This window comes from Rhopilema esculentum, chromosome 16 (assembly GCF_057945365.1).
Source record: "Rhopilema esculentum isolate cy_ngs chromosome 16, ASM5794536v1, whole genome shotgun sequence".
NCBI classification, from domain to species: Eukaryota; Metazoa; Cnidaria; class Scyphozoa; order Rhizostomeae; family Rhizostomatidae; genus Rhopilema; species Rhopilema esculentum.
Window position 1 is genome coordinate 6965777 of NC_142830.1, and position 11523 is coordinate 6977299.

Below are 11523 nucleotides of genomic sequence, written 5' to 3' on the forward strand. Positions count from 1 at the left end.
CGCTGCATATCCATTGTCCGCCTTAAAATTGATACCCAGCTCCTTCTACAGGAGTCAATAAGAGGTAATATAGAAAAACACTTAAATAGGCATTAATGTTTTCAAAACCCAGATTTTCTAATATCAAAAAGATTAATGACTGTAGAAATAATAAAAATAGATATGGTTATAGTATAACTTCCCTCAAAGTTTCTTGCAACTTAAATACATGCACAACTCTTCTTGCAAAATCTATGCATGTACCCGGAGTTAGATGTACAGTACCCCGCCTTTGCCCAAACCGGGCAATTCTTGTTACTGTCTGTCTGCTCGCAGCAGCATGTGTTAAAGCAAAGCTTCTTCATAGACTTTCTGTACTTTTTATTCAAGCAGTATTTCTGCCATCCACGTTTGCAGTATTGACTTTTATCTTCACAAGCTAAATTAGAAAGAAGAGCACCTTTCTGAAATCAATATGCAAAGCATTGATCATGATCATAAGTAGGTAGTACACACTCTTCTCTCTAGTTAATGGTTACAGAAGAACTAGATACGGTCATAAAGGAGAAAGAATAATTAATAAAAACTTTATCGTTGATAAGAAGCACGTGATTACAGTTACACATAAAAACTATAATTAGTGAATGGCTATGTTTCTCAAATCTTTCGTTTTTTAAGCTTCTGCTCAGAAAAACGATTTAAGAAGGGTATCAGCAAAAGTCTCTTGCTTCTGTTGTGGTTACGTCACACATCATACCCAATTCGATCATCTTCAATCTGATTTTGCTGCTTCTAACAACGGTGGTTGATTACTGAATACACGCGCTGCCAGTTGATCATAGAATTCCTGGATTTATAACATATGCTTCGTCCCTTTCTAGCAATGCTCCAAAAAGATAAATATGACAAGAAAGAAACCTAATTTCTTAACATGTTTTCCCAAGTAAGATATCCATTTCAGCTAGAGACGATGAGATTCACTAAGCTTGCTAAAGAATGCTGATTTTTCTGACGGAGATGAAGATTGAATGACCTTGCTTAAAAGCAATGTAAATTTGACTCTTCTGTGCCTTGACGAGGAAAAACGAGAGTAACTTCTATGAATTTGATCTTGGTACCAGAGCTTCTGCTATAAATCTTTTTCTCACCACATATCAATAATTGCATTCGTGTGACCAACATAAGAGTAGATTTTGTGGGTACTTCATTATCCGCATACATTTTTAATGTTTAACACCTGTCATTCTTTCTCTATATATACCTATGATATTTTTCTAAATGAGCTGCAACTAATTGTTGAGAGTCGTGGCTTCATGAGCTTTCTCTCCCATTAAAGCATTGCCTCACAATAGCGGAACACGAGGCAAACGAGGGCCCACGAGGGAGGTTCCCCTTTTGCTTTTGCGAAACTTAGCAATTTTCTTTATTTTGTTATTGCTTTCCTTAAGCCTTTGTCCTCCTGTTCTACAGCACTTCTCGTGTCTCTTCATAGCCATAGAAAAGGGGTTAAGAACATTGGAAGGGTGCTTTTAAGGAATAGTCAAGCTTGACAATTAGGATTGAATCCTATAAGTTGACGGTAAAATAAACTCATATTTTTGTGTGGTTTAACAGCAACAGAAAGAGATTGGCTAGACTAACCTGGTTCTTCGGTTGGTATAGGAGGCATTATCGGTTCTGTTGTCGGACGTGGTTTTGGTTTTGTCTTTGGCTTGGGTCTCGTCACAGGCCGAACGGGTCTTTTTGTTACGGGAGTGCCATCTCCATCGCAGTTCATTCTAAACGACCCTGGTTGTCCTTTGCAAATTAAAAGGTTTAATTGAATAAACAAAGGTCTTTAAAGCGTGAAACTACTACTAGGATATATAAAACATTATTAGCAATTCATTTGAATTATAATTTAAATTGTCGGTTTTTCCATTTCCATATTAAACAAATAAAGGAGTAAAGTTGAGAATAAAAAGTGATGGGAAACAATAGAAAAAGGGATATTATAGTCTATTAGGACACAAGTAATCAAGTTGCAATAATAGCAATTAAAAAAGTTGATGTTTGAACTCATAGACAGATTCAAAATTGAATTACCTTTATTACATCGCTTGTGAAAGATGTTCATGCAGGGGAAAACTTCCTTTAGCAGTCGAAATAAAGTTGGGTCGTACGACCTTAATTTGGCCCTGGTGTTGACATGGTTGTGGACTCCATTTGGCCTGGCTGAATAGGCATTCACATCGAAAAAACTTTGCACTCCTTCTCCAAAGTACTCTTGAACGGTGTTTATTGCATATGTCCCTCTCCACAGCCCCCTTCTCTTTGCACTGTTGTATGCTGCATGCAATCTCCTCATGTAACTAGGTATTCCACCTCCTTTTATTGATATTTCCTGTATTGATGGGTCAGACAAATGCTGTTATAAAGTCACGGTGCTGTGCAGGGGTGAAGCATAATAAATCTCCAGATTTGCCAAAAATGGCTTTCTTCAGGTAAAGTGTTTACCATTATTAATATATCTGAAGTTCAAGGTATCGGAACAATAGATAATAATTCTAAAATTTCATTGTTTGATTGTAAAAGTGTCGCTGAGTTAAATTATTTCTACACTAGCATTTTGACAGGAAGATACAATGGAAAAAAAATTGAAAAAGGTGTGAAGCTGCAAAGTAGATTTCAAAATCCAGACTCCAATTAATGGAAAATTGTGCTTAGAAGGAATAAAAACTAGAAAATAGAATGAAGAAAATTATTTGAAAAAGTGATTACCGTAATTAATTGTGAATAAATAATGAATGTACCTGTATTCCATGGGAAAACTCGTGAAGAAATATATCTTCGACTCTGTAGCGATCACTCGTGTAACAAAGGAGATTTTCTTCAGCGCCAGTTGAGATCGGAATGTGCAGTGTACCACCAAGTCCTCTTGATCGAGTGTCCCACCACCTGCCCAAATGCCTATGTTCAGGAATTGATGTTGCACCTATTTTGAAAGAACCGTGTCAGATGAATGGGATGAGGGCAGCAGGGATGGCGCCAGAAAAGAAATGCTGGGGGGGGGGGGCTGTAATGTCAGAGTACCGACAGTGAGTGTATCACCCACAAAGATGTAATACAACACCATTTCCGCTGTGGTAATTCTAGTTCAAAAAATAAAAAAAAATTGAAAAAAAATCAAACAATGAAAATTAAAAAAATCACGAAATGGAAGTTATGAAAGTGCCGACATTACTTAAAAATTTTAAAAAATTTAAGTGCCGACGGGAGGGCTCAATGAATTTTTGGGGGAGCTCCTGCCCCCCCCCCAAGCACCCCCGCTGGTGCCATCCCTGGAGGGCAGTACTGAAGGACACTGTACCTCACTTGTTGCTAGGGCTCCATGTAAGATTGTGTGGGAGCAGGTTTTTTACAAGTATGTTGCCAAATAATTGTTTCTAATAAAAAAACCCATCGTTCCAAATATAAAAGTAAAAATATTGTAAAGAAATAGTATAGGTAATTTAATAACATCAACATCAGCATTTATATCGCAAATTCTATCGATGCAAAATCATTAAGTGTGTGAATAAGATAAAGTATGATAATACCCACTCAGCCCGGGCTGACTTAAACCGGGCCCACTCAGCCCGGGCTGACTTAAACCGGGCCCACTCAGCCCGGGCTGACTTAAACCGGGCCCACTCAGCCCGGACTGACTTAAACCGGGCCCACTCAGCCCGGACTGACTTAAACCGGGCCCACTCAGCCCGGGCTGACTCAAACTGGGCCCACTCAGCCCGGGCTGACTCAAGTGAAGTTTTTCCACTGCAGCAGCAAATTCCGGTCAAATCTAAAGAAATATTTAAATATTCAAAACAAAGTAACTCTCGACCGAACGGTCCGAACAACATGATTGTTTCATTATAAACTAATTTAAAGATGAAGATTTCAATTCTGACAGTTTTTCAACTTTTTTCATTGACATTTTCCATCTTAGTAATTTTTCTTACAAAGACCTAAAAAACACTGCCAAATTCAGTGCAAATTCACAGTGGCTGCACAAAACTACAGCTTGATGCTGGGCCAGTAATATTCCCTTTATGTCCATCTTTTCAGTTTCTTTTGCGTGATTATTCTCATTTTCAAAATGACAGTTGTTTACAAAAAATAAAACAAATTAAGTGGGGAAAAACAAATGATCGGAAGGGCGAATAAGGTGATGAATGTAATGTAGTGAATAGCAAGGCAAAGGGAAAATAGACAGCAGGAATTGCGAAAAGGATGCTTGTGCTATGATGTGAGAATGTGAAGGAATGAATTAGAAGGAAAGGTAACCGAGATTAACAGGCCTAAACCTAGTCACTACAAGCACAGAGAGAACAGTTCAAAATTGGACATAATTTTCTAGACCAAAACAACAAAAATTAGATTTCAAACATGCATGTGCCCCAGAGCCTCCGACGAAGGGGGGCCGAGGGCCATGCCCCCAGCCACTTTTTTGCAAGACAATAGAGCTTGTTTCAAAATCTTTTGCTATGGTTGTTAACTTTTCCCTTGCCTCTTCTACTTTCCAACCTGCATCAGAGCCCATAGTTACCTTAGATACTCGCTAAAGGGGAAAATAAATTTTGATTTGGTTCTTTGAGCACTTCACTTACCTTCTCTCGCACCCATTATACCAACACGCCCGTAGTATGTGTACAAATATCTTCGCAAAACCCTGCGGTCAGCCATAAGAAAGCGAACAACGTAGCAAGCACGCTTCAAAGCAGCATCGGGCACGGCGCTGGTGCTCACTATTGGAATACCGTAGGCATGAGTGTACTTTCGATAGTGGTTGTACCTGGAGAACAGAAAAGATGTCTTTTTCCATTCTTCACAAACAACATTGCAAAAATTTTCCATTTACAGTCTGATTGAGGGGAAGGTGTTCTGAATATTGTGCAGGATCTTGGTAACGCCCTTACAAATGCAATCGTGAAAAATTAAAGAGCCTCACTGAGACCTACTACCTTGGCCCTTGATTCAGTATAGATTCATTTTCATGTCTTCTATTTCGATTAGAAGTCTCGTGAAACATTGTACAGAGGCCAGCACTTTTCGTTGCGGTTTTCAGCGCTTTCTTTCTACTTTAGGAACATGACTGTCTTTCAAAAGCATTGCTCTAAACCAAATTTGATATTCGCTAAGTCCTTGTCATTAATCTTGAATCAAATCAAGTGGGACCCAACCATTGGTTCAAATGCTTAAGTTTCGTTATTGAATAACAAAAATAGATATAAATAATGACAAATAAAATGCATGTGCAATATGATATTACTTTCCAAATATGATTGATTCGTTTTGCAACATTTATTTTTATTCATTTTGTAAAATTCATTTTGTGGGTTTTATTTACAAATGCTTTTGGCAGTGGCCGGCGCCACTAATTTACATTGTATTCAAATAAACAATACCCCCTGCTATTGTTGCATATAGAAGAGCTATAAAAGATTTTGCCTTAAAACAGGTCCTGTCCAGTTGATTGGGACTCAACGAAGGTGGGACGCTTCCCCCACAATTTTTATTTCCTTAAAATTCTATGGTAAAAGAGCGTTTTCTTACAGTGAAAAAATTGTGGCCCAGATTTTCTATTTTGTTACCCCTCTCCCCCCCCCTTCCAAATCCATCTGGCTGGTGCTACCACTGGATCGAAGTAATGCATTCTCTTTTTTACATGACAGGAGGTTACAGCTCTGTGGTTCTGCTGAGTGCTAGCTTAAACATCCATAGAAAAATGAGGACTTAAAAACGTAAGTATGAGTATAAATCCAAGCTACTTATTACAGGTACAGCGGAGCAGGAGGGGCTTGGGGCCTTTACTAGACCCCCCCCCCAATTCTTTCAACGCTCCAAAGTTCCTGTATTATTAGTTGCCAGAACAATAATCTTAAAAAATACCTGGTAATAAAGGTCAGATGTCTTGGCACAGCCGTTATCTGATGACAACGATGGTTTTCAGTGGCAGATCCAGGTCTTCTACCTCCTGCAAATGCTGAGACATCTGGCGTTGTCCAGTTCAAAACCAACTTGAAGGCGCTTCTATCCTTTTCTAAAATTACACATTTAATTTCCAGTAAAATGCATTCATCTTGCCAAAGAGCTGTTTTTGAAATGGATTGTGAAAAACTTTTTCGAATTTAAGGAAAAACTTTGAGCTCTGATAGGATTTAAGTACAATACTAAAAGTTCACACAATTAATAAGTATATAGAATTTTATATAATATGTCTGATGAGTGCACAAGCACGAATCTGGGAGTGACAGAGAACTAAACGTCTCATTTCTAGCCTATCTTCTACTATATCTATTGCTCTGTGTATTTGCGCATCGAGCACTGTTAAGTCAGAATAGACAACGCAATCTGGAGTAGAATTTGATATAATAGACATATAAACACAATTCATTGTGACCTGATGTTGTTATTGTTGTTGCTGTTGCTGATTCTTTGTTTTAATGTTGTTGTTGTCAATTCTATTGCTTGTTCCAAAGGCGAAATAAATCTTCTGACATCTGAAAAACCTGTTTGCATTAGAGATAGTATAAAAAAGATTTCCTAAACATACCAGGAATGTTGAATGGATCTGCATTTCCATACGCCTCTTTGGCAAGCGATAGGTCTGAAAAGTAAATTTGTGCTTTTCCCGATTAAACAAAATAGATATTATGTTTTTATTTTATAAAACAAAGGAATCTGAGATACAAGTATAATGAATTTTAGTGATGACTTCCACAGTGCCTGAGAAAAATATGTCAACGTTTTCTAGCATTCAGTGGATATTACCAAACTTGTTAATAAAGAGAAATAACCAAGACAGACAATGTTAGAGTAGAAGCCAAGAGGCATGGATGAATTAATGACACCTGTGACGATTATATGATATAAATCTTCATATAGAAAACTAAATCACAAATTTCATAAATTTCGTTTGTTTGGGGTTTTATGATTTGAATATGCCTTATATGGAGATGAAGTTAATGAAACCTTTGAATACATTCTTTTTAATTAGAACAATTTCATAAGAACATAAGCATCGAAATTTGTCAAAAGTTAAGAACAAATTAAGAACGACCTGAGGCTGAGCTACTGTAAAAGGTCATTTTGAACAATTGATCATCTCAAAAACGAGGAGTTTTTTGCCATCTAGGAGTGCTCTTTGGTGAATTTTAAACTTGTCAGCAAATAAATTTGTCGTTGTCACCCGTTGGCTCAGTGGTAACAGTTTTTGCTGTCATCTAAAGGCAGACTGCACTGATTTGCTAAAGCAAAAATGGCACACCGTTCTTTGCCAAAAAGTGCAAAACAGCACCCCCTAACATGCTTTTTTGTTGATTTGTGATCTTTTCCAGGGGCCTTCTTTTGAAACCTATAGTTATATTTTTTATCTGTTGAAAATGAGCTAACTTTTGGCACTTGAAAAGTCTTACCTTCACACGCCTTCATCCAAACAATATCACATCGATTGAAAAGTACTTCACTTTGGTCAGAAAGTCAGAAAGTGAATTAACTACATTTTCTTGATAATTGCGAAGGTGAATGTCAAGATCATTTTATAGAAAAAAGCATTTTGCCCCCTTTGCATCTTCTATCAAAGAATATGCATGAGAGGTGCCGCCGGACCCCTTCTTCATCATTCATGCCCCTTGCATCTTTCGACAACATCTTGTAGAAATGTTTCTTACAAAAATGTTAATGGCATAATGTCAAAGGGGGCAACGGGACCATTGATGATAATATGCAAATACCGTAAATCCTCGAACTGGCCCACCCCTTCTCGAAAAAGCTTCCTCGAATAAGCCCCCATCCTAGAGCTACAAATTGTCAATAACCCCCCGCCCTCTCCTCGAATAAGCCTCCACTGCTACCGCAAATTCTCGAGCTGGACCTCTCAATTTGATGATTTTTGCCATTTGAGGTTGCCTTAGCGTTTTATTGAATTATGACAACAAATTCCAAATTTTGGTAGTTATTAATCAAATGCTCACAAAAAATTCCTACTAAAATAAACAAGTCTTTTAATAATGTCTTCTTAATACCTACAGTAATTTTTTAAGCCCCCCTCGTATAAGCCTACCCCTCGAATAAGCCTCCATCCAAAAATATCAAAAATAAATAAGCCCACAGGGGGCTAATTCGAGGATTTACGGTATGGATATATCTCTGATGCAATCCTTGAATAGTGGGGTGGGGCCAGAGAAATAGGCGATCAGTCGCATATACGATTTTTTATTAATGAAACGAATTGTTGATCCGAATGGAGTCCCGAAGGCCAAGCAACTTCAAAAATTTATATCCTCGCGATTAAGGTTTCTTTTCTAACGCCGCTGGCGATAAGCCTGAAAAGCTATGTGTTAAATTCTATTTGCATCTTGGCTTGTATTCATGGAGGGTGCAATATTTGATCTATTAAACACCCTCATGTCTCCAATAAACGTCCCCATTAACCAAATTTGTAAAACAAACACCCACCCTCCAATAAACATCAAGGGCTTTTATAGAAGTATTGTAAAAAAGAACAATTTCTTGTTTTTATGTCATTTTTATGAGCAATGTCGAAGAGGACATCATCAGGAAATTATTTCGATGTTGCGCATTGCCCTTGTTGACTAATGGTTCAGAAGATAAAGAAATGTTAGTTTAAAAGAGGGAAATTAGCCTTGCCATGCTTAAGGATTTATGAATTGAATTTGTTTCAGGTAAGGAGGAGGATTATTTACTAACAATTGATTAGATTTTGTACTTTTGAGAGTAAGGGCGAATTCCAAAAATCTTTTATCTTACAAAAAACAAATTTTTGCAACAATCACTTGATCATGATTAAATCACTTGATATGATTTCTTTCGAGGGGCAAATCACTCTAAGAAAATCTCGTACACCTTTCGTAAAAATCCTATTGTTTTACCTGAAAATCTCCAGAAATCCTTTTGTTTTAGGCAGTCTAAAAAATTGATAGCCAACTTCTCCATTTCTCAGGGAAGGCTGAGTCCCCAAAATTTTCTTTAGGATAGGCTCAAGCCCCGGAGTTCCCCCCTCCCCAAGTCTGCACCTATGATACTGACTTTAAGGAGCTATCGACCTTGCAACACCATATCAAAACAAACATGCCTTTGCAATAACTTAAAAGTTGTAGAGAAAGATAGAGCCTAAGTTAGAAAAAATAAAGAAAGTTTTTGAAAACCGACCTCGCCGCATTTCGAAAAAGCGAAAATTCTGAAATACACTCATTTGTTTTATAATAAACAAAGGTCGATGTTGAGTATTCCAGTTTCTTAATGTTCTGGAAATTTCAATACTCAAATGATGTATTGAAATGTTAGTGACCTTTTTTATCACGTCAGGAGATTCGCTTCCGTTCCGATGCTGTATTTAGATGTGGAAAGTATATCTTTATACCTTGTGTCTTAAACTCTTGGACAACAGGGCAATCATGTTCTTGGATTTGACAAAATTTCGTTGTTGACAGTTTTATTACGATATAATAGTTTCTTAATTTTTTTGCTTCGAGTACTGAAATGTCTTAATTTGTTCTGACTATCCAGTACTCATTTCTTTTAGCCAGTTTCTTATAAAAAAATGAGTGTACGTCAAAAATTTCAGTTCCGAAAACAACCAAAAATTTTGGCTTTGTCTCTTAAAGTTAATTTCAAAACATTTTGCCTCCTATTTATTTCTCTATGGGCTGCGCTGATTTGGGAAACACTGCAATATTTTGAAATAGATGCACAAAACGATCTTCCAGCCAGTCCAACAAAGCAAAACGAAGATAAGCATATGCTTTTCAGTGTCTTAAAAACTACCTTTGGATGCTAGGTAGAAACAAATACAAATATAAATACAAATGTAATTGTAACTTGAGTACATCAACATACACAAAAAAGTTGACGTGATTAACTGTACTATTCATAATGTAAGGTTGATAATAAACAACATTGTAAGCGAGACCAATGATTTAAGATACACGGCAACAAAAAATTATTGTTTGCAATTATTTCTCAAAAGTGCACAGTTATAAATGGGAACTATCTTGCAGGAAAAAATAACACATTTTGATGCGGAATAAACAGGGTTAAAATGACTCACTCCTCTTTCAAAGTCGCTCTAACATATACAGAAAAAATAAAGAACATCTCCTAAGCACAGTGGCGGATTCAAGGAGGGGGCAAATAGGGGCAGTTGCCCCTCCCTCAAAGAGTTAAAGCAAGTCTGGCGCCCCCTTTCTGGAAATTGTGCGCCCCTTTTGACGAATGAGAATCAGGTGAAATAGTTTCTGAGACCGACCGGTTAATTTTCTTCAAAGATTATCTCAAAGTTATGTTGTTTATTCTGAAAATGGATCTGAAATTGTTGTATATAGCGAACTCTCGTCACCAATTTTAGCAAATTTTTCAGGACCCCCACTACCAACTGCCCCTCCTTCAAATTTGCTCTGGATCCGCCCCTGTCTAAGCAACTGTTACTGCTAAGCGAATAATTTTTTGCACTACCATTTATAAATTCTCACGAACATTTGCAAGATCCCTCTGTCCCGACGTTGTTTTATGGAATGGGAACAATTAACATAACTTGAGCTAGTACTTCCCCTTTTTATGTTTGCTTGTAGAGATAATGATAAGAAGAAAGTCAAAATGAAAACATACCATGAGCCATTAGGCCAGTGAGAAATATGAAGAGTAAGCTGTCGCACACCATCTTTGATTCGATGTGTTAAAATAAATTTTTGCTAAAGAAAATCCAGATTAAAGTTCTTTGCAACATTGTCAGGAACCCACTTCTTCGGCCAATAGCCAGCCATCATGGAGTGTCTTTTGTTGTCCTTGCCGGAAGTGTTTTTTGTGAAGACTTCCTTACCAGACTCAGAGGTCAAACAAAATAATGTGTTGCTTACAGCTCAAATGACTCAAAGGCCTACGTAAAAGTTTATCCTCCATTGAAAGAATAATCAACAAAACGTTTGCTTTAAAATTGTGTTGCTTACAGCTCAAGTGACTCAAAGACATACGTAAAAGTTTATCCTCCAATGAGAGAATAATCAACAAAACGCTTGCTTTAAAATTGTGTTGCTTACAGCTCAAGTGACTCAAAGACCCACGTAAAAGTTTATCCTCCATTGAGAGAATAATCAACAAAACGCTTGCTTTAAAATTTTGTTGCTTACAGCTCAAGTGTCAAAGACCCACGTAAAAGTTCATCCTCCATTGAAAGAATAATCAACAAAACGTTTGCTTTAGAATAATGCTTAAATCTTTCACGGAGTTTTGAAGCCTACAAGCGTTTCAAATACGATCTGTGAAAACAAGCTTTTCAAACCCATAAACATTTTGTAGAAGCTGTTTATAAACATATCAAGACCTAATATATAAAATTCAGTGAAAAAAGCTAACGCAGTTTCAATAGAGACTTTGTGCGCTCTCTATCACAAGACTCATGATAAAGCAAATAAATTCCACACTGTAACTGCTGAAACGGCTTGTTTTCTGTTATCTCACCTTGTCATTTTCGAGGGGGAAGGTTCCCACTACTCAACAGTCTTTTGG

The 11523-nt window shown here is 37.2% G+C and overlaps 1 protein-coding gene across 1 annotated transcript; it reads right to left on the reverse strand.

Moving 5' to 3' along the window:
* Positions 1-86: 86 nt before the first annotated feature.
* LOC135682518 (uncharacterized) lies at positions 87-10771 on the reverse strand. The gene is made up of 8 exons (XM_065197441.2): positions 10627-10771; positions 6554-6607; positions 5890-6040; positions 4608-4792; positions 2772-2953; positions 2065-2362; positions 1621-1776; positions 87-418 (listed from the first exon to the last, which is right to left on the reverse strand). Exons 1-8 carry the CDS (start codon positions 10676-10678, stop codon positions 201-203), a joined length of 1296 nt encoding a protein of 431 aa, XP_065053513.2. The 5' UTR covers positions 10679-10771; the 3' UTR covers positions 87-200.
* Between the last annotated feature and the right edge of the window lie 752 nt (positions 10772-11523).

Coding starts and splice junctions, on each gene's coding strand:
- LOC135682518 (XM_065197441.2), bottom strand. CDS start 10,678: ATGGTGTGCGACAGCTTACTCTTCATATTTCTCACTGGCCTAATGGCT. Junction 6,041..6,553: donor AGATCCATTCAACATTCCTG/GTATGTTTAGGA, acceptor GTGTAATTTTAG/AAAAGGATAGAAGCGCCTTC. Junction 419..1,620: donor TATACCAACCGAAGAACCAG/GTTAGTCTAGCC, acceptor TTTCTAATTTAG/CTTGTGAAGATAAAAGTCAA.